The 23,245-nt window shown below is 39.3% G+C and overlaps 1 protein-coding gene across 3 annotated transcripts in view; it reads left to right on the top strand.

The window, feature by feature from the left end:
• The window catches only part of srgap3 (SLIT-ROBO Rho GTPase activating protein 3), a 56,506-nt gene that overhangs the window by 14,881 nt on the left and 18,380 nt on the right, over positions 1-23,245 (top strand). For all 3 annotated transcript variants that reach the window (XR_004569742.1, XM_034223709.1, XM_034223708.1), the window contains exons 3-7: positions 7,193-7,355; positions 10,795-10,857; positions 17,978-18,163; positions 20,065-20,193; positions 23,010-23,231. Coding sequence is in view for 2 of the 3 variants with exons in the window: in XM_034223709.1 (XP_034079600.1) it covers positions 7,193-7,355; positions 10,795-10,857; positions 17,978-18,163; positions 20,065-20,193; positions 23,010-23,231 (763 nt within the window). In the remaining variant the exon portion in view is untranslated. The remainder of the gene's footprint in view (positions 1-7,192; positions 7,356-10,794; positions 10,858-17,977; positions 18,164-20,064; positions 20,194-23,009; positions 23,232-23,245) is intronic.

Genomic DNA, 23,245 nt, shown 5'->3' with positions numbered 1-23,245 from the left:
GAAAACCCATCTCGGCCGCTTGTATCATGGCAAATAAAATAAAAACCGAAGCCAATAATTGTCCAAGTTCACACATAGTTCAAACATACACACGCATGCACAGAGTTGAACAATATGTGCTAAAGGTCCAAACTGGACCAGTGAAACCACAGAGGAAATGTGGGTGAGAGGCTACCACCCATACTTGACATATATAGAGGATGTAATCAGTCACACTTAACATCTGTGTTACCTGTCCTTCGTACAACCCACACTCTTTACAGAGTGCATTAGTATCAAACTGACCAATATTTGATCCAAAGAGAGTATTTTTAAGCTCATAACGTGTTTGCACCTTGTACTGTGCACTCCTGTGAGCAGACAGGCAACCACTAATCCTTGTAATCAGCTGTGACACGCCCTGTACTGTGCCCTTCCTCCCACTTTAGTAAAGTTTAATTTATAGCAAGCCACCAAAAATGGAACTTTGCTAGAACACAATTTGTGGGTTTGTCAACAAAAAAAACACTCTGTGCATAAATCCCAACCATGCATAAGCACAATCAAAAAGAGTAAAAAACAAAAGTTTGTAGGCCTTTAAGCCTTTTGGATTTGATCCCTTTATTGACACACTTTATTGACTTGATTGATATTAATGATCTTTTGCTTGATCTTGGTTTTCACTAAAAGGATGTTCCCATGTCTTGTGATTAAATAAAATTAGGAAAATATAAAAAATAATTACTCCAATAGCTTTAGTGGCATTTTAAGAGTTTTAAGTATATTTTGATGATTATTAAGATAATGTTGTAAACCACATTATTTTATAATAATTACAACAAGACATTTCACATCGTCCCAGGAGTACTTTAGGACATCATAGTATCTTGTGCCAGTTAAACTTACAGTATATGTTTTAGAGAGCTATCAAAACTGAGCGTTAAACTTGAGTCATTTTGACCAGGGCAGACTTCCATATGTGCTGGATCACAGTTACAGTCTGTTGGCTGAACCCTCCCAGTGCAGATTCATTAGCAAGCTGAATTACACAGTGATTTACAGCTACTGCAGCTTCAGCCTGACCAAGGATCATTTTGCTTTTCCCCTTTACCTCATTTGCCACAGTGAAAAGACACACTGAAAGAGCTGCTCCATGCTGCTGTTGCTTCTCCCAATAGTGCACCACTTCCTTTCTCTTTCTGGTTCACAATTCCTGAGAGACAACAGATAACTTGATTATAACTATGGGGTAGACATTTCAGGGTATATAATGTGTGTGATTTATAATGTAGCACATCAAATTAGAGTCGATTGGTATCATCCATCTGTCATACAGACATATTCAGACGTAAAATAGCACCATTAAAAAGACATCTCATGCAATATTGATATGGACAATAACCTGTCTGGTAGAGATAAGACTGGGCTTGTTGCAATGCCCAGATTGGTGTGTGTCTGTGTGTGTGTGTGTTTGTTAATCTCTTTGTGTGTATCCAAGTGATTGGTTTTGGAGGAGCTGGGGGAGAAAAGTGTTGTGTATCCGTACAGTGCCAGATCTTTGTACTGTATATTTGAGTTTTGAAGCTGATTTTGCTTATTTCTAAGTGATGTCTCTGTTCATTTCATGGTCAGCAGGGTAAAGCTTTGAAAACTATCAATGGATACTTCTGCTTGCTTCTTTTAAAAGCAGTTAAGAGTCATGCAGCCTGTGTCCAGAACACATTTGTCTTTAAAGGGCCAATATGAAAAGTGTGAATGCTTTAGTTATGATGTGATTATGATGAATGATGTCTGCTGCAGTACACTGTAAAATATTACCATGATTTCACAATATTTAGCTGTAATATTTTACAATAAATTACTGTTTTACCACTTTACAGTCTTTACCTGTAATGTTCACAATATAACACTGTAATTTAGAATTTCACAGTGAAATCAATACAGGCACAGTTAATTACTGTGAATGTACAGGATAAATGATTACCAGGAATTCACAGCATGTTACTGTATTATTTCATAGTAAAATACTGTATTCAGACTATCCTCTGGGATAACACAACAAATTAAGTGATTTTCTTGCTTTTATCGCTCTTGCTTGGCTTTAAATACTAATTTCTTTCTTTGGTGCAGGTTTTACTTCAATTGAAAGGGGCACCGCTGCATGTGCCTTAAAATAAACGAGGCAACATATACATCTATGTAAAATTGAAATTGTTGTCTTGGCTTAGTGTTTTCAGGTGCATCCTGGGCATTAATCCTGAGACGGACTCGAAAGCCAAAAAGAGGCATGGCAATTTAAACCCCCATGTCAGCACATTCTTAAGAAAAATTGTTGACTTTGAGTGGATGTCTGTATAGACATGTGTTAAGTGCTCCCCTCCTTGTTTTCTGTCTCCCTGGCTCCGCCTCTGCCCAGGTGCACCTGGTCTGACCCTGGCTCCGCCTCTGCCCAGGTGCACCTGGTCTGCCCATGGCTCCGCCTCTGCCCAGGTGTTCCAAATTCCACTCAGCCGTGTGTATATATAAAGAGAAGCTGGAGGAGAAGGATGTCTCGCCTATCTTAATGCCCGGAGACACTGTCCTTACAATACCTCTTTGCCATTCTGAGCTGTAGGCCATATTTTTGCAGATGTGTTTATGTTTAGCCTGGAGGACCTGGTAGTCCAGTTTTCGCGGCTTTATTTTGTTTCCCATAGGGTTTATATTTGATTTTTGGTTAGGCGGGGGAGTTCTGGGTCCTACGGCCCGTGGTGTGGCTGGCTTGGGTTCCCTCCTTCTGTTTGTTCCTTTTGGCCAGTCCTCCAGACCTCTTTTTGTTTCCCGTTCCGCTTGTGTGAGCAAACGGCTGATTATCAATAAATGCTCATTACCAAGTACCGGTTATTGCGTGTATTCTTTCATGTTGCGGGTCTCAGCATGAGCCACTACCGCGGAGTAGAGGTTGGGGCCGTAACAACATTTCCAAGACACTGTGAAATGTACTTTGCACTTCAATGGAGTAATACAAAGTTAAAATGGGCATTTTCTTTGTTTTTCTTTGTTGATTGAGCTGATTGAATTGTGTAGTTATGGTACAATCCCAGTCAAATGTACAATATATTATCGTATTATTTAGATTTGTATATTTTCAGTAAATTACTGGCTACTGTGTTGCATTACTTCTACAGTAATAGTGTGAACATACAGGTAATTACTGTAATTTATATAATTTATGTACAGCAAGGTACCATAATAACACAGCTCTGTACTGCTATATCACAGTAATTCCATGGGCATGGCAACTGTAAAGTCACAGTATTTAGTTGTACTTTTATTCTAATTAACTGTAAAATATATACAGTAAATTACTGTGAAATATTTACAGTCAATTACTGTGATATTTTTGTAAGACTTGGTTTATTTGAACACAGCATTTCAGTCCCTGCTCTTGTCAGCTTGACAAATCAAGTTTATGTAAGTCAGCAAGCACAACATCAGTAAAGGAGCTGGTTTGTTTTTCAGATCTTGTCAACTCTTCATTGAAGCCGTGCTGTGCTCCACTCTGCTCTGGTTCCTGTGTCTGTGCAGCTGTGCATTATCAAGTGTTGGCAGTGTGTCTGCTCACACAAAAATGTGCTAAATGATGTGCAGATCAGCACTGAAGCCTTGCTTGAAAACAGGGGCAAAATGAATTTCAATAGCAAAGCTGGCTGCATGTGCCCACGTTCCCCTTGTCTTTTAAAACTGTGTTTGGGTCCTTCTCCTCTCCTTAGCTGTTTCATTGATAAGCAGCAGGCAGGCAGCGTGGAGGGGATTAAAGGCCTTCACAGAGCCGAGTCCTAGTTTGATAAATACACACTTCCTTCTGGAAATCCTGGCTCAGACACATCATAGGCCCTGGGTGATTAGATGGTGGCATCCACTGCAGCCATGACTAAAGCAGATGCACTATTCTATATAATGCTCACTTGTCCAGGGTATGCACATTATGGGGACAGCTTGCCATCAGTTTGTCCTTGAATCAAAGGATTAGTGCAATATTGTCCAACCCTACACTCTTTCATTGTTTCTCTTTTCACTGTCTCTGTCTGATCTTCTTCATGCTTCTTCATGCATTCACAGATGATACTGCATGTATGTGTCTGCCTCACAGAGACAGTGATGCAGTGCAGAACTTGTAAAAACCATAGAGACACCCAGGCAGTGCTTTGCAGATTGAGACGGATGTAATAGGATGCCAGAAAGCTACACTCGTCTCACCTCCTTCTCACTTCTCTAGAGACTCTCAGAGTTCATTGTTTGCCTCCTGTATGTTAATGATATCCTGTGTATAAATACCGAGGACATGGAGCTATCCAAAACCAACCCTTTTGAAGCCATCTATATTAATTGACCCGCGGGCTTCACGATTGATACGCAGCCTTTTACAGGAAATCGGCAAGGAGAAGTGGTTACTAATACAGAGTAGAGATTAATGAGTTTTGCCACATGCTGAAGTCGATATTTTGTGATAGATTGACCTCTGTTTAAAGAGCCGGTACAAACAAAGTATTGTCTCTTTCCCGTAAAACGAGTACAGGAGCTAAATGTATTGCCGTGTTAAAATACTCCCAGACATGCTGCTAGTACACAGGCCTGATTACCGACCTTCTGCTCCTAATTCCTGTGAAATGAGGACAGCGACTTGGGAAGAGAGGTTTGGTGTCCTTTGTCTATTTCTTTCTTCACGATTTAACCCTTAGCATTAGGAATATGTACCTTTTCATTTTCAGACCTTCTTATTTATTACCATCATTTTACATATTTTCTGTCAAATTCTACCTCAACAATAGTTAAATAGATTGCCATTAACATGTGTACAGACATAGTCATGGTCCCCAGATGATACATCAAAAATAACTAAGTAATCCACTGTTCCACTTCCCTCTAGTGCCACCATGAGATTGAGTGACCTTGAATTAAACCACCATAAAACCATAGGATGGATTGTGATTTACTTTTGGTACATTCATGCCCAATTAGGATGAACTTTGATGATCCTCTGATATTTCAACCCGTTTTTACTACTTGAATCGGTCTGCTTCTGTGGTTTATATAATGTGGTTTTTTGCTAATTAATGACTGCTAAACAGCTGATGTGAACATAATAACACACTAAACTAAGATGGGGACCACAATCAACATTAGACCTGCTGATCATCAGCTTGGTAGTATTGTTATTATCAGCATACAAGCACGCTAATGTTAGCAGTTAGCTTAAAGCTCCCTTATGTTATCCAAAGGCACATCATGTATATAGACTCATGGCTCTGTTTGATGCATTATGAACATACTTATGCTATTTTTTGTGTAGTTCCTGCTGATTCAAAAAGATTAAACGCTGAAGAGGACAAAAAGAGACACAAATTGGAGCCTGGTTGTGCTTAGTGTTGTGAGGAAGCATCTCTGACCACTTTTAGGGATTAGCAGAGAGTAGAGGTGCTTTTTTCCCTTAAACCTTTCAACCACAAACAGCAATTAAACACAGAGGAGCTGTGTTGCTTACAGGAAGATACGTTAGTCAAGCAGAACTGAGACATTAGGCCATCCAAGAGTGAAGGAGAATCTGGTTCTCTAAACTCATGATTTCCAGCAAGTCTGGTGCATCTCAAGGTTCAAGGTTCTTTATTGTCAAACTAACATAGCTACAGAGTAATTATGTCGTTGAAAATCTTAGGTCACAGGCTTCTCCAACAATGCAACACAATAATACAGATAAGCAGACAATATTAAAGCAATATTAAAGTATATTATATTAAAAGTAATACAAAAAGAAAAATAGTTTTTAAAAAAGTGAGAGAAAAGAAGTGGAATAGTGCAATACGAGTCTATATACAAGTTATTGGAATGATATATTAGATAATAGATACATAATTACTAAGTAGCAGATGAATGTTATGAAATTGTTTCAGCAGTTTAATTGTTTAACAGTCTTATTGCCTGCGGGATGAAGCTGTCTCTGAATCTGGTGGTTTTTGTCCGGATGCTCATTTTTAAATACAGAAAATTAATATTCAATTTAATCAATTTATTATTACAAGGCTTTAATGGGGCGTGCTGAATTTTCTCAACTCATTCAAATTACCATAATAGCCAATTAATTGACTTGCAAGAGGGATCTCAGGACACCTTTCTCTATCTAATATTGCAGGCCCAGTAATAAATGTACAGTAGATGTTTTTGCCATCCTGCCTCCAGGGTACTGTCGTGCACTGATGCCTGGAGAACCATGTCAACGTTTGTGTCCTTTCAGCCTGATGTACAGTAAGTGCGTTTATGGGCAGAGTTGAGTTAAGGAATAATGGGTAAAGCACTCTGGAGTAGCTAGATATCAACTTCATTAGATGTGATTAGCATTAAGGAATCTCTCTGAAGGACGGCTCTTTGATGTTGGTGCTGCTCATCTCCTCTTTCTGCTCCACAGTGAAACACTATCCCCCAACCCTTGGCCTGGCTCGCTCCCTCCTTTGCTTTCATTTCCCATCTTTCTTTTTCTCCCTCCTCAGGGTTGGTTGATCGATTAACGCTCAGATAGGATCCATCCAGACAAGGGTATGGGGTTTAAGGGGATTGTGTATGTGTCGGCTTCCTTGTCTCAGCCTTGCTCTTTCTATTGGAAATCACCAGAGGCGGAGACAATTTAAACTGATTATGCAGCAATCAGAGCCCATGATTCTCTGGTCATTGTGGTCACCAGCATTATATATTTACAACAAGTTGATGCCTTATAGGCGTTGTCTTTGAGTGTGGTTGCAGGAAAGGATGAAGTGAGGAAGGAGGACATTCACTTAGTAAAGAAAATAAGTTTGATATAGTCATTTATCACCCACATCAGTGTGAATTGTACTGTATTCACTTTGTTGATTTCCTAACAATTCGTTCATCGGGCATCACAATCTGTTAAAATGTTTACATTCTTCAATACTTTGGTTAAACCTTATATGTATACTTTCGCCGTATGCTAAAATGGTCACTTCAGATTAGCATCCTAGCATTGTCATTGTTAGCATGATAGCATGCTGATTTTAGCATTTAGTTCAAAACACGGCTGTGTCTGATTTTATCCTCCTTATGCTGTTGACTCTTATTCATCTTTAAATTAGGATAATGCTATATAAACTACACATGTATAACCACCTTTACATACAGTTTCTAACAGTCCTGTATTTTTCTTGTTTGGATTCTTTTTCTTCAGGAAAGACCAGCACCTGCTGTCCTCAGTAAACTGCTGGTACCTGGTGCTGAACCAGACGAGGCGAGAGAGCCGTGACCATGCCACCCTCAGCGACATCTACACTAACAACGTCATCCTCCGCTTTGCACAGATCAGCGAGGACATCATCCGCCTGTTCAAGAAGGTCAGAACAACTATCATCCTTCCGCATTTGTTTTCTGCTGCTCTCTTATTACCAGTGCTCAAAAGGTCAGATACAATAAGCATGCCAAGCAAAATGCTTAAATACATTGTTTGTGGTTTTCATCTTTTCTTTTTTGTTAGCTTTTAGACTTGTTTTAATGCTTTGTTTTTAATGTCCGGCAGCTAAAATCTACTTCTCTACTTTTGGGCTTAAATGTATCCAAAGCATACAAACTGATGCTAGCCCAAATAAATGTGGTGCGTTGAGCTTTGTCCCAGCACATTTTCATTTAGTAGAAGGTGTATGAGTTGTATTTGGCCTGCAGAACAGCATGGGGAATAGTGAAGCTGAAAACCCCTCGCCCAACACCCTGTACCCCCTATAAGTGTGAGCAACATCTGGCTCAATGTCAGCACATAGCAGGGATGACTGAGGTCTTATCAAAACACCAGAACCCTGTTTTCACCTTGCAGGCTTTCCTGTAGGTGAGCTGCACTCTGCTTACTGGGCTCCATTCAGATATTACCACTCCGTTGGTTTAAGTCCTCAGTGCCCTCAGATATGTTTTCAATATTTGAAAGTATGAATTGATGGCTTTGCTGCTCATAGCTGGCAGACACAAGGCAAGGCAATACATAATGCATGAAAAACATCATGGTGCACTGCAAAACATTTACAAAAGGTTAAATATAAATAACTGAAATAGCTTGTCATATTGGACATGACAAGGAGATCAAGGACAAAAAGGTATAGCTTTCGTATTTTTTTTTATCTAGGGCCTGTTTAGCATATACATGACAAACATTAAAATGACCAAATATTAATGCAATGAATGTAGGAGGGTCAAATGTAAATGAACAGCAAGCCTGTTTTATGACTCTCAGTATAAGTTAATTGCAAAGATAATATATTGTAACATAAACTATAGCAGGTGCAACTCTGCTTCTTTTCGCCTTTTCATATAGGGAAGATTATAAGAATGGTTACTAACAGGCATTTCTATAAGAGCTGCTACAATACCACCCGTCACATCTCTTACAGTGTGTTGCATCATGGTGCTTCACTTGCTGGTTGAACCCTCCCTGCTCTCCCTCTCTCTGCAGTGCACGCTGCAGTCTGTCTCACTTCAGAGCCACCGATGCATACAGATGCCATTCACCAGCTGCCAGATCCCTTTGAGGATATTCCCATTTATCACATTCAGTCCAATGCTTGTTCGACTAGGATTTAAAACCTCAATACACACAGAGTAAAAACATAAAATCCCTTCTGTGATATTAAGGTTATTTAGTTTTTATGCCAAGAATGTTCTTGTTTTGGTTTGTTTGTATAACAGCAGGATTATGGAAAACTACTGGCTTAATTTACCCGACACTTTGGCATAGGGAGAAGAACCAATTCAGTTTTGCAGAGGATCTGAATCACAGGACAGATACATAAATTATCTTTCACTTTCATTACCATTGCGTGTTAGGGCATGGTTTTGGCGGAGGTCTGTGCTCTCTGAATTTCCTTCTAGTTTTATTATGTAGCTTAGTGAAAACCTGTTGGTGCAAGATTTCATTTGATGATTGTTATTTTTTGTATGAATCGTTACATTTATGACTCACTAGTAACATGTTATTTCAAGAACAGTTAGAGTTATTCACATCAGGGTGCGGACAACATGTTTTGTGTGTGTGTGTGTGTGTGTGTTTTTCTTTCAAAGAAGCTACTCCTTATTTAATGAACCTGTAAGAAAATGAATATTATATTATAAAATGATTAATGTTTGAAATTACCATTATGCATCTTGCTCAGTCACTATGATACCAGGAGTGACGAGTCAGCTAATGACGTTGTTGAAACTGACACTTGTCACTCATAAACATGGCATCAATTGTGTTGACCTTTTTACTTTTAACTGAACAGTTTCTCTTTTCCTGTCCATCGCCCGTAAAGACCCTTAAAATCTTGTTTTTGTTTTTTCCAATGCAGGGTTACAGGCTCTGCTAAAGACTCAAAGTGAAATAAGACCATAATATAGAAATATGTACATGCATGGTTTGACTAAAAGCAGAGAGAGAAAATAACATGGGAAGGGTTGTAAATAATGTGCCAGAGTTAGCATGGCTAGCATGCTAACAATGGGGTTCACTTTTTTATAATACAGTGTTATACAGCATTTGACTGTCAGTAACCTCTTTAATCTGCTGCTTGTGTTATTTCTCCATAAAGTGTATATTGTCTTGGGCTGTACACATTTGAGGGAAACAGAACAAAAACAGATAATAGAGTTTAGCTGCAGAGCAATACTTTTCAGAATCAGAATCAGAAATCCTTTATTAGTCACAGAGCGGGGACATTTACAGTGTTACAGCAAAAAGTGGCATAGCAGGTATAAAGAGACATGCATTAATAAAGAATAAGCTAACTTATTAAATGTAGAGAAGAGAAGAACACATTAGTTATAGAATACAAATAAAGACAAATCAAGTACACATCAATGGCTACAAATTATGAGCAATTTTACATTTAACCACAACTCATGGTAACAATAAAGAGAAAATATTAACCTGTATAAATGTATTAGAAGACTAAATAGTTAACATTTTAAGATTCGATCTCAACCATATCTTCCTATAGCTCTGAGAAGTTGTGAGAGGTGTTGCTTCTGTTTTTTGAATGTGTCAGACAGTCACACTGTGACACGCGTGTGCTGTTGGTGCATTTTCTCACCTCACAGTCTTCAAATAAAGGCTTTGCGCTTCTCTCCCACACAACAGACATTATTAGATTCCCTCTGTCATTTATTTTTCCCTAAAGTCCAGGTGTGTCTAGAGGTTTTTTTATTACAAGGCTTGCTGTGCAGTGAGATGACTGTGTACAGTTGCCAAGAGTAGAATTAACTTTACAAAACATATTGAAGGTAGAAAGAAAGGATAAGCAATATTTTCCCTGGGGAAATATGGCGTGTTATCCACTACCATGCTATATCATCCATTTGTATGAATCTTTTGTAGAGAACAGTGAAACCTCAACATACGCTGTGTTTATTTGTCAAGAGCATGTCACACATTGTCTTTTTAAATGTTTTGAAAGATAGTAAAATCAAGTCAAACTGTATTTCTATAGCAAATACAAAATAACCAAAAGTGAGAATCGATATTGCCCTGATATCATCATTTTGGAATACTTATGTTATATCGTGACAGCCTTAATCTGAAGTGGTCGTCAAGTAAAAATTCTGACCAAAGTATTTGGGATTCATCCTTGGATGTCTTTGAATAACTATCAGATTGTGTGGCGATCCATCCACTAGCTGCTGCGAGACTTCACTATGGCTCACTAAAGTCACAGTGTCAGCAGAACCACTTGGGTTTGCTCCAATAGGTCGCAGCTGAAGGCTCAAGCTTTGTTTGTTGGCTCACCCCTGTCCTTTCCTCCTGCTGTGTTTCAGAGCAAGGACATTGGGATCCAGATGCACGAAGAGCTGGTGAAGGTGACGAATGAACTCTACACTGTAAGTACTACACGTGTCTCCTCCTGATTGATCACTCACACTTTATCGCAGCACAAAGCTCATCCAGTTATTATTGCTCTCTCTGTCTTTCTCACATTTTATTTCACGTCTCTCTTTTTCGGTTCTCTTTTATTACCTTGCTTTGCACGTTATGAACTATTTCTTGAATGAATGAGTATTTTCTGCTTTTGAAACATTAGACTTTGGCCTGGGTGAACCTACCAAGTAAAGCAAATACGAGGCCCACTGTCACGGCCAATATGGCTGTGCTTAGCTCTGGAAGCACCAGTACCAAGAGTAGCGTTAGATTAAGTCTCATTAAAACACCACTGCCATCAGCCCACCTATTCGTGATATATACCAAGTTTACAGTTTATGAGGTACAACTAGCTGAAATGAATGCAGACAAATGCAACTGCCTTTAAATACATCTTAAATCTAAGTTTTGTCCAAAAGTGACAAGTGTGCAACCTCATGGTCATTTTGAAGCATGTCATTTGTGGTGCTGTCGAACTCTTTTCTGTTAAACTGAGAGGAGAAGCTCATGAGAGAGTTCTCCATAAGATATTTGAAAGGGACTTCTTATAAAGATAGTTTGTTTAAATGTACTCTATAGCTGCTGAGCACACAGGGGGTTAGGATGATGATTTATGTTGGTAAGTGAGAGAAAGATAGAGGCTGTTGTAAATGATGAAATGGAACATTACTTTCTCTCCAAGTTGGACAGTTTCTGGGCTTTGAGTCACTTCAACATCTGGTGGGTTCTTCAGCTCTGGTCCTGTTAAAGGGGCAGATGACTGGTTGTGTCTGTGGAGGCCTGTGAAATACCTGCATGCCTTAATACATGAAGGTATCGTCCTGTCAGAGTGTGTTTGCAGTTATTATTCATTTTAGGTCACCTGCTATAGCTCTGCTGCTTTGTTGCATTGGATGTCACCACTATGCTTTCCTCTTCGGAGAGTTACGATAGGGAGAGGTTTCTTTACTGGTACAATTTGTTTTCTTTATTTTTGTTTAAATGTCCTTCCGCTTCATTTTGAGATGGAGAAAAAAACATTGGAGAAAAAAGTAGTTCTTATTCATTTCTCTGAAAAGCAGATTTTTTTCCTCAGCTTTCTCGCAGCCCAAATAGCTGTTTCCCTTATTTTCAGCAATAACTCTCAGACATCCTGCAGCTGCTGCCCATACATTTTAATAAACACAAATTGCGAAATGTATGTATGTGTGGTTGATTCCCGTCATGCTTTATAGCCAAGATGTTTGGTTTTCAAAACATCTACAGTATATAACACTTTTAGAGGGCAGTATTTAAACATTGTCTCAGTTGGGTTTTTTTTTTTTTTAAATGGTAAAGCAGCATCATGGTATCCCCGATTTATTTTGACTTTGTGCCACTATTTCTAAAATCCTTCAAAATGTTCTATTTATTCAACACTAATTCAAAACTGAATTGTTAATAATGGGATTTCCTGCATGCAGGAAGCCTTGCAGATAGATGAACATATGTTGGGAATTAGGACATAATGTACTGGTACTGGTAGGATGAGTAGGAAGGAGGGTTCATGCCCACTTACTGGACAACTTCAGCAATCTTCTGCTCCCTGAGGTGGAACACAAGCGATGGCAGGGCTGCTTTATATTACTAAATCATCTGAGCAATGTGAGGAGAGTTCAACTGTTAAAGGCCACTGATGGCAATTCTCCTCGAGCTTGCAATCTGTACATTTTGATGTTGCAATAGATAAGTGTTATGGACAGCCAGGTATAATAATATAAAGGTATGAAAGAGCATATATTTAATTAGTGCATTTTAAAATAATTGTGTTTTAGGGTAAATAACTTCAAAGACTGACCGAGGTTGCTATACTTGACTTTATGTCTTAACTGTATATCAATTATAAGTATTGTTTCTGAAGGCTACGTCTGACAGAAATATGGTTTAGGTTTCAGGTTTATGAAATCCCATGGAAATATATTGTTATTATTCACCTTTTATACTTTTTTAAAATGTCTGTTTCACCCATTCTGCCCTCTCCGGCTCCGGCTGAGGACGATGCTGCATAATGAAACTCAGATGGTCCCTCTTATCATGCTCTACTTGGCCTCAGCTGCAATCTGGCTGAAAATTCTCTGAACATGAGGATTGTGTGAATTGTGGGAATCTTCACAGCTAAGAAAAGAAAATGATGATGGTTGCAACAACACAAAAATCACTTCCTCAAATTACAAGCTTCAGGCTGGACAAAAAAGCACCAACTGTACATTTTGACACTTTCTCAGACTTTTATTCCGTTTATTGACTTCTGTTTTAAGCATGACTTTGTTTCCATCATAACCTCTGACAAGGTTTAACAATGCACAGGCGGCAGAAAAGTTATTTCACAAATGACCCTCAGGCAGCAGTGATGTTCATTGTTGGAGGGGAATGAAGGATTGTTTTTCATGACTTCAACCTTGTTAGTATTTGTGCAGAAATAGCTGAATCAATAGCCTGGCCTCGTGGTGGTTGCCTTGTGGTATTTTGTAACCGTTTTCACAGGCTGCCAACCAATTCTATTCAAGGAAAACTGTGAAGTCCCATTAGGATCCCAGTCTGCTCAGTGAGAGGTAAACTGTTGGCTGAAGCTATTGTTCAAACGTAGTTTAAAGTATGGCGCTGCAGCGTGAGTATTCTTGAAATTGCAGAGCATGTTTTCATTATTTCGGCTTGTCAATAATAGCAAACCTGAGATGAGAAATATGAGCTAAAGCCCGTCACTTCCTGCTTCCAACAACATATATCGATGTGAAATTGAGTTTTCTTAGCTTGAAGCTGTTTTAATTTCCTGCTACACTGCCTTAATATCCCCACTGGGATCAATAAAGCTTATCTTATCTTTCTGGTCCCCCACCTTGTGTTGGTTGTTTGCTCCTCAGTCTTAAACACGCTTTTTCTTTTGTTAACAACATCAACAACCTCTCTCTAAGGCAGGGGTGTCAAACTAAATTTCATCGCGGGCCACATTCGCATAAAGGTTGCACTCAAAGGACCGGTTGTAACTATATAAATATATAATATATATATAAAATAATGTATTATATATTACATTATTGTCTCTGAATTGGATTATTATCGGATAGGATAATAACTTAGTAATTAACTACGTCTGAAAGCAGAAGTCCAGGGTAAATAATTGCAAGTCTCTTCAGTGCGCATGTCACAAAACGAGATGCATTGTGGGACATGTAGTTTATGGGCAACCTGCTTCTGTAAAGTGTCATGTAACCGTATAATAAACGCATTATATTCTTTGCAAGCTCTTGCGGGGCCACATAAAATGAAGTCGCGGGCCGGATTTGGCCCCCGGGCCTTGAGTTTGAGACCCCTGCTCTAAGGGCTGGTGCTGGTTAGATTCATTTATTTCGTCAGTTGTAGTTCATTCCTCAGGGATATATTTAACAACATTTACTCACACCATGTTAGTGCTGAAAAAAACACAAAATTATTGAAGCTGCTGCATATTTGGGAAAAACAACATCACAGATGTATTTGATGCATTGTTGGTCTCTTCTTACATTTACGTTTTCCAATTGTTTTCATCCTTGCTAATGCTTCACACACGATATACTATACAGATTATGTTGTGACATTTGGAAATCACATTGTTGCATCTCGCTTTTTTCAAACATTAATCTTAATGTATCAGTCAGTTTTTTATATTTAAGTTGCATATTTGTACATGACATTGTTACAATACAAACGCTTTTTAATTAAAGGTGGGGTAGGTAATTTTGGAGAAACCAGCTCGAGTGCGCTAGAATTTGAAAATGCACAACCGGAAAAAATCTGCCACTTCCTTACAGAGCCCCTCCTCCAACACACACGAACGCGCACATGACCAATGAGGGCACGAGATAAGTTTGTGCACAGATGGAAGGCTGACAGGCAGGTAGGCCATCCAGTTACTTTAGCCGGGCCGGCTAAAATGATTGGTCGTGCTTTTTACAGTACTACGGCTTCTACAGATGAATTTTTTCGTATGGATTTTTTGTCAAAGCATTTAATATATTCATTGCTATCGGGATGTGAAGAGCATTCCATGGAATATAACAAAAAGTGTATTTCAATCCGGTTTCTCAAACTTACCTACCCTACCTTTAATTAAGTGTTCAGAGAGAAGAATACAAATAAGGAAAGACAACAAAGGTCCAGTCAAACGCAAACGAGCGACTTAGTGATTACTCATGGTCTTTCCTAGAATATTTAGATATCAGTAAAATAGAAGTATGTGCTTTTTGCCTTGCATTCATTATGAAAAACTCCAGGCATCCTTTCACTGTTGGGTCTCTTTTACCAGCACACAGACTGCAGGAGTTAAATAGCCCTAAGCAGATGACTCAACTATTCACACACCTCCTGTAGACACAGCTGAACTCAGTCTTCCTGCAAATTAGTTTGTGTCTCTAGCTGCCGGTCCTGTAGTCAGATGGTTCAATGTAAATGTAGCACATTTTAAGAGAAATGTAAAATAAATGGTGCTAAAGCCTGGGGAGGAACAGGGTGTTAGCCTAGTTTCTCTCTTGGCGGAGTAGCAACAACGATGTTGAGCTTTATCTCTCTCAGAATAGACCACTGGCTTTCATTTTATCTATTTATTTTACTTTCGGGTGTTTGCCTAGCAGCTCTTTGTCACTCTGTTGTTCTTGTTTTTCTAAGATTTCCTGCACTGCCTGGAGAGGAAAACTATTTATTCACACATCACACAAAGGGGAATAAATAGAGCCTCTTAAAGTGGCAGTAATGATAAATATACTGTCGCAGGGTTGAAGGTCTGTGGAAGATTATAGTTGTGAGTGACCCAACGGCAAACACCTGATGTTGATGAATAGCTCTCAGAGTTAAAAGGAACCCCACTGCTTAAGTTTAGCACCAAGTGAGCATTACTTACTTGAACACAGGAAACACATAAATTACTGTTTATGTTGACTGTCCAACATCCTGAGGTGTTCAATGAGATTTCTGAATGTTTGAGGCATTTGAAGACATGCTCACATCTGGACAGTCCTTTACGAGGCTTAAGACTGGGCTTCCAAAAGGAAAAACTCCCAATGAGCATCTGGGATGGGTTAAAGACGCAGGGTGCTTCTGTCTTCTATAATGAAGGTTTTCAGTCACCACAGTCTTGTCATCATAATGTTGGAGTGTGGTAGGGGGGCTGAATTTCATGTTCAGTGTGTAAGTAGAGATCAAAGTGGAGAGGTAACTGCAGAGAAAACCGAAAATACTACTGTCACTTTGCTGCACAAAAAAAAGATGAAGATGAAGAACTCTGTTGTGAAGATGAGTTGCAGTAGATATGATGTAGAGGCTCTGGAAAGCCAGAGTGAGGAGGGGATGAGGTGGTGAGTTGAAGATTTGACAGCCAAGGCTACACCACACACAGCCCCACTGGGCCTTGGATTAAGTTAAAAATATTCCACATAGTGACATCTGTGTTAGCGCTGCTTCGACGCCCAAATTGATCCACCAGGCCACCATGAAAACGCTCAAGCCAAGCCAGTTTTTTAAAGGAAATGACACTAGAGACGTGGAAAATATGATCTTTTATTTGTATCTCATTATGTTGGTTGCATGCTGAAGGGAATATGGCATTATTAACACAAACAGTAATGCTGTTGTTACTCAATTAGGGCACTTTGTCCTGGAAAGAAACAATATATTGTTTATATTGAAGTATATTCTTAAAGTTTCTGTTGGTTTCAGCTGTTACACAGATTAAGGACTTAATACTGGTGTTGGCTTTCTTCTTATGATTTCAGCAATCAAACCCTTCTTCTGTGCACATAGCCCGAGTCTATACTTATTCATTAACGTATATTAGTGTTTGTTTTAGCAGTAAAATAAAATCACATTCTGAATTTGTTTAGAGCCCCTGGTGATGTCTTCAATTAACCTGTTTTGTCTGATTAACTACTCAAAACCCAAATCTTTTAACGTCATACTGTATATGAGAAATAAAAGCCATAAATACTTACATTTGATGAGTAGAAACCCAAGAACGTTTGGAATTTTGTATTGAAAAATGACTGAAATTATGAATAGATTATCAAAATAGTTCCCAATGTATTAATGTTCAATTTGACTCATCAGTATTACTTTATTGTTGCAGCTCTTTTTTTGATATACAGCTTTGATTTCAATGTACCACGCTAAGCAATTGTTTCCCATACCGTATTTTCGCTTTTCCCAGTCTGTGGGCTACTCAATGTGCTTTTTTAAAACCAATATGTCCTCTGATTATGTCTTAAAGGGGACCTATCATGCTAAATGCACTTTGTGATGTCTTTTATACATACATATGTGTCCCCGGTGCGTCGGGGAACTCACGCAGCGTCAGAAAATAAAACCCTCTCTCTTTTCCTCCGTACCCAAATCTTTTTAAAATGGGGGTACAACGAGCGGATACAGATTCCATCCGAACTGACGTCAAATCGGCAGCGGACCCACAGAAAGTTGCTATCAGAAACAATTCATGACGTGTTTTGGACGTCTTTGTTTACATTAGCAAGCCTTGCTAACACTCAGAGCTAACCTGTACCGAAGAGCACATGTGTTTTAAAAAGCAGGATATAAAAAAAGAACTCACCTTGTGATAAACCTGCAAGAGAAAAAGCTTTTGAGCTCCATACTGTTTCAGAAATAATCCTTGACGTGGTTTAAACAGGATGGCGTTTTATCACAACCGAATTTAACTTTATCTCCGGATTCTGATCAGGCATTAGCTCCGCCTCCTCTTCTTTTCTTTGTTTCAAGCTAAGGACCCAAGATCCGCGTTTCTCTAACAGGGCTTCAAAAGAGGGGTACAATGGCTACAATGGGTGAACTGTTTGGTATTTTGAAAAAAAAACTTCACAGACATGTTTTGTATAGGTTTTGTATAGGCCCTACAATATATGTTTCAAATATAGCATGAATCATGCTATATTTGAAACATATATTGTAGGGCCTACCTATCATGCTGCATGATAGGTCCTCTTTAAGTTAACATGTAAACTGACAGCAACTGAAAAGCATCTGTTATGTGATGATCATCAGCCCTGTTATTGGTCAATCTGAATGTCTGTTATCCTCCTGCTGCAGGTGATGAAAACATACCACATGTACCACACTGAGAGCATCAGTGCAGAGAGCAAGCTGAAGGATGCTGAGAAGCAGGAGGAGAAGCAGTTCAGCAAGTCCGGAGATCTCAACGTTAACCTCCTGCGCCACGAGGACCGCCAACCAAGACGCAGCTTTGTCAGGAAAATAGAAAAGATAAAAGAGAAGGTGAGTCTAAGGGATGTTAAGGTTTTCGTTAATTTAGCTTCAATTTAAAAATACTGAACCATTAAATGGGTATTTAATTGAAATGTGAAAGGGGGAACCCACAGAGAATTAACATTGAATCTGCAGTTTCTCTCAGCTTGGTTATGTTCGCTAATTGTTTGGTTTTCAGGCCCTTAACACTGTCACTACTCTCTGTCATGTGTGGCCAAAGCAGGCAGCTGTATTGATAAAAGAGTCAGATATTGCCCTCAGGAGTTAGTAAAGGCCTAGAATTGCATTTGCCAAGTGGTCAGAAACTGGACAGAGGATGAATGACAATGTTGCACCATGTCTGCTGGAAGCATGCTAACAAGTTGAACATATCAACTTTAAGCATGAAAATATGTAAGTGTTATTTTAGTTTGTTGCATGTTAAGCAGCTCCTTCTCAAAGCCAAATTAGTAGGTGTGAGGACTTTACTTCTGTAAATGGAGCTCTTTCTTAAGGTTATTTGAGTGAGTGAAGGACACACCACGAACAGGCAGCAATAACATTTCAAAAAGTCTCAGTAGGATCCTATAGGACTGCAGCCAGATACACACTGAGAAAATAGCAGCCAACAATCCAACTGTCTTTTCATCTTATGGAGATTTCCACTTGTTTAAAATCTTCTCTTCCAGCAGTGTAAGGCTGGTGGCCTCTGGAGCATAATGTACTTCAGATGCTCCCATGCATGTTTTACTTTGGATCTTCTCCCAGAATTTTTCTATGCAAATGAAACCCCCATCATCTCTCAGGTGCAGGAAATGAAAAGGCTGTCAGGAAGACGGCATCTCTCCCGCCGCAGGCTGAACTGAACACTATTTATAATGCAAAGTGGCAATGAAAGTTGTTTCCTGCTTCTCGTTTCCAAGCTTCTGTCTCAGTACTCTGCCTGCAAACAGGTTGGAGTAGAAATAGCAAGAAAGTTCATCTATCTTCCTCTCAACCACTGCTGACATTTGCATCATAATGGCTCTGTTCAATTGGAAACAAAATGACCATGTGGAATGAAATGAACAAACAAACTATTCAAATAATGGGCAAAATGTCTCTGCTCAAAAATGATTATGCTTGTGTTGTATTACAAACTACAGTATTGCCTTTCTGAGTCACTCAATTGTTGAGTTGCTAAAGGGAAACTACTTTGTCAAAACTGTTAAGCACACATTTGCAAAATCAATATGTTTTGTTCTATTCAGAGCAATAGTTACTTAATGGAAAATGCTGTCATTTGTCTTTATTCTAGAACAGGAGAAGTACAATTGTGCAAATGCATTGCTAAATTCAAACTAGAGACACAGTCCCACATTTAGCCAACCATAAATTAAGAGTTAGAGTTGAAGAAACAAATTGAGCTAACCGGCAGATGGTTACGTTAAGCCTAGCATAAAGAGGGGAGGGGTCTAACTAGCATGAGTCCAAACACAATATTGTTGTTTTTACAATTGTTTTTTTCTATTGAACAAATAATATATGACATGTTTGAGAAGCTGGTAGCTGGATTCTATTACCATTAGAAAAAGGCAGGCTAGCTGTTTCACTCTCTTTATGAAAGCTAAGCTAATCAGCTGCTGGCCCCAGCTTCATTTCACTTAGTGAAGCCAGAGTCTCTTTAAGTGCTCCCCTGTGAGCATCCACAGTCTGCAGTCTGTGCTACTTAAGTGTTTGGAGACGGAATAATGACTAAAAGCCTGGCTGTGGCACTTAACACTTACTATCTGAGTTTCTCCACAGCCTGTTTCTCCAAACTTTCCCTGCCATCTCTACCTGTCTGATGGTCCCAAAGCTGCAGCTGACTGAGCACACACTCAAACCCCCCCCCCCCCTCCTACACTGATGTTGTTTCTTCTCATCTGCTCCGTCTCTTCTCTCCTCCCCAGAGGCAAGCAAAGTATTCAGAGAACAAGCTGAAATGCACAAAAGCCCGGAATGACTATTTGTTGAACCTGGCAGCAACAAATGCTGTAGTGGCGAAATATTACATCCATGACGTCTCTGATATGATTGATGTAAGTATGCGCTGGGCACATGTGTTTGTTTACATCTCTCAGCTGGGATTTTTAATGTTGATTTAACTCTGCAGCACTGTCACTTTTCTCACCATCTGTTCCCGAGTCTCATTCACTCTCAGCCTGTTAGCTGTTTGCTTTCAAGCTGCTCTGTCGCCCCACTGAATGTTATGCCATCATTTTTTCATTATTAAGTCCTGCAAAACAAACTAAACACTGACTGCTGTTGACATGAATCAGCAATCTGCAGTAACACACAGCTCCAGGAAGATTATATTTGACAAATTATTTAGAGGGACTCCATCAGTGTTGACTCCTTCGTCTCATACTCATTAATTTATTTTTGTCGATGCTGCTTTCGGGAGCTTTGCCGGAACAAACACAGCATGTCCTTGTGATTGTCTGCCTCTGACTGTCACCAAGTAAAAAACACGGCCCATGACACACGCAGTCTGTCTCTATTGTTTGGCCTTCTGTTGTCTCTCCTTTCATGGATCAGAGTAGAGGAACAGCCTTTGTAACTATGACACTATAATATTCCCTTCAATATAACTTTCAATAATGTCCCCATTTGTGTTTGTCCAGAGAACCTAATAAATGAAGTCACTATTATTCAAATGATGAACCAGTAGCACAGCTGGAAGGTCTGATTACCAGGGTTTAATAGGGTGCATGTTGAGAAAACCACTAATGCTTGGAAGTCGATCAGAGTCAGCTGGTGAGCAGAGGCTGTGTTAATGCAGCCATGAATGCGGTTAATGTGGCTGGCACAGAGCTCTCAGCCCCAGGTGACCTGCTACCCTGCAGACAAACAGATGAACATTAAGATGGGAAAGCCTTTATTGACCATTTACATTTTTTTAACATTCTGTATTTATTTATTTAGTGCACATATCCCTATTCAGGGAGGTTGGACTTTGGGACTTCATTTGCTATTTAATTCTATTCTCAATAAATATTTGATTGTCTGCTTTTGTTGTGCAACAAAAAAGGGCACCCACTGTTGACTGCTTTCTATTGAGTTTTTCCCATCCCAAACTGACATTTTCCTTATTTACTGTTTGGGTTGTGCTGCTAGCTATTGTAGACTCTGTAATTGGATTTGGTAGTTGTGAAGCAAATTCGTTGTTTTCTAAAATTAAACTTTCTGTGTTATTTTCCACATGAAGACAATCTTTCATATCAGGCCTATGTTGCAGAGTTTAAATGACACATGGCAGTATATGTGGGCTTTGTTGCCGACAATACCAAACACAACACTAATATTTCTATCAATATAAACCTTTCAGCCCTTTAATGTTTCCCTTCTGCTTCTCACATTTTTGCTTGAGGGCCGACCACCATACGGAGTCACAATGATGACATTTTCCAGGTCAGGCATGATTCAGGCATATGATTTTAGTGAGAATTCTACATTTTAATGAACGCTATTCGAAACAAATTGCAGTTGAAATGGAATGCAGAGTATGTCTCTGCTGTATGCAGTGCGATGGTGGTATGTTGTTTTGTAAGTGGACATACAAAGATTTCCCTGCCTCTTTGCTGAGCAGCTGTGATGGATCCAGTCTCTTGAAACTGAAAGGTCCATGTCGTACCAAATCCTGCTGAGCTGCAGGGAATAGGATTGTGAGCTTGACTGGTTTGGCTGCCACAAGCGGCGCAGAGGTTTGTCGTGTCAGAGTAACTGCACACCACACATCAAACCAGACGCTCACGCAGCAAGAAGTCAGATTTGTCAGTCAGCATCAGAGACTTTAAACTGTTAAAGTGTAATTTGGACAACATGTGGAGCTTATTCTTTACTGCCGGGAGCTGATGAATGCTGTGAAGAGGGAGTTTGGTCAGTGGTGTCAACTTGATACATTATTTAAAATTCTGCTTGGAAATAAGCTTAACATGACTTTAATTACCTCCATTGAGGAATGCAATTCTTGCAGCAGCTTGAAGTAGACTAAGATATACAGCAAGGAAAAAAGAATAACACAATAATTCAGTACATTTTGGTTTTGCATACATATCATCTATTGTGGGGCCAACTGCCCAACTGCGTTTAAATTTAGTAATTGTATCATGTTTGAGTTTTTTTTGCTGAGGGTGAAATAACTTGAATATAACTTTATTAACCAAATTAAAGACAGCCCTTAATTTAAACATGAATGAGAAGCATGTTAAACAAATGACACATATTTGCAAATAATAACATGCAGCCGGAATATAATATGTCCTATGTTTGCATAGCTCTAATGAGAAAGAAAAGACATATTAAAAAAGGAAATTGGTCAACAGTTTCAAGAGTGTATCTAATCTTCCCGCTTCCTTCAGGCCGCCACTGCAGTTATGAATGTATTTTGACTCAGTTTACTTGTTTAAAATAAGCTAATTGGCTGCCTTTTAGTCTTTAGTCTATTGACTAAGTGGTGCAATGATGCTTGTGCACCAAAGTAGAGACTTCTTCCTCGGTCCTCTGGAGTGTTAGAGTGTTTACTTAGTCATTCACAGAGCTGTCAGCTGCCTCAAGCTCGCTCTAAACCTCCTCACTACCATCGTCTGCTTAATGAGGTTACTTCATCCAGCTCTGTGTGATAAGACTCTGTAATTATCCCTACTGTCCTACTGTGCTAGCTCCTGTAATTCTGTGAACTCTACTTCTATTTTAGAACGGTAACAAGTAGCAGGATGTAATTTGGAATTTAGTTCATTAAATAGGTCTGAACATGATGGAAAGTGCTCAAGCTAACATACTTTTCAACTTAACCTGTGCACATTCTTCCACATTCCCTGAAATATTTAATACGATATTTGCTTTATCTCCACAGTGCTGTGACCTGGGCTACCATGCTAGCCTTGCACGCACTCTCAGGACCTACTTATCTGCCGAGTACAACTTGGAGACATCACGCCATGAGGGACTGGATATCATAGAGAATGCAGTAGACAACCTGGATAACCGCAGTGACAAGCACAAGATCATGGATATGCATAACCAGGTGTTCTGCCCTCCAATGCGCTTTGACTACCTGCCACACATGGGAGATGAGGTGAGATTCTTTAG

Source organism: Gymnodraco acuticeps, unplaced genomic scaffold (assembly GCF_902827175.1).
Source record: "Gymnodraco acuticeps unplaced genomic scaffold, fGymAcu1.1, whole genome shotgun sequence".
Classification (NCBI taxonomy): Eukaryota; Metazoa; Chordata; class Actinopteri; order Perciformes; family Bathydraconidae; genus Gymnodraco; species Gymnodraco acuticeps.
Note: the sequence above shows the minus strand (reverse complement) of the source record. Positions and strands in the feature narration are given on the sequence as shown.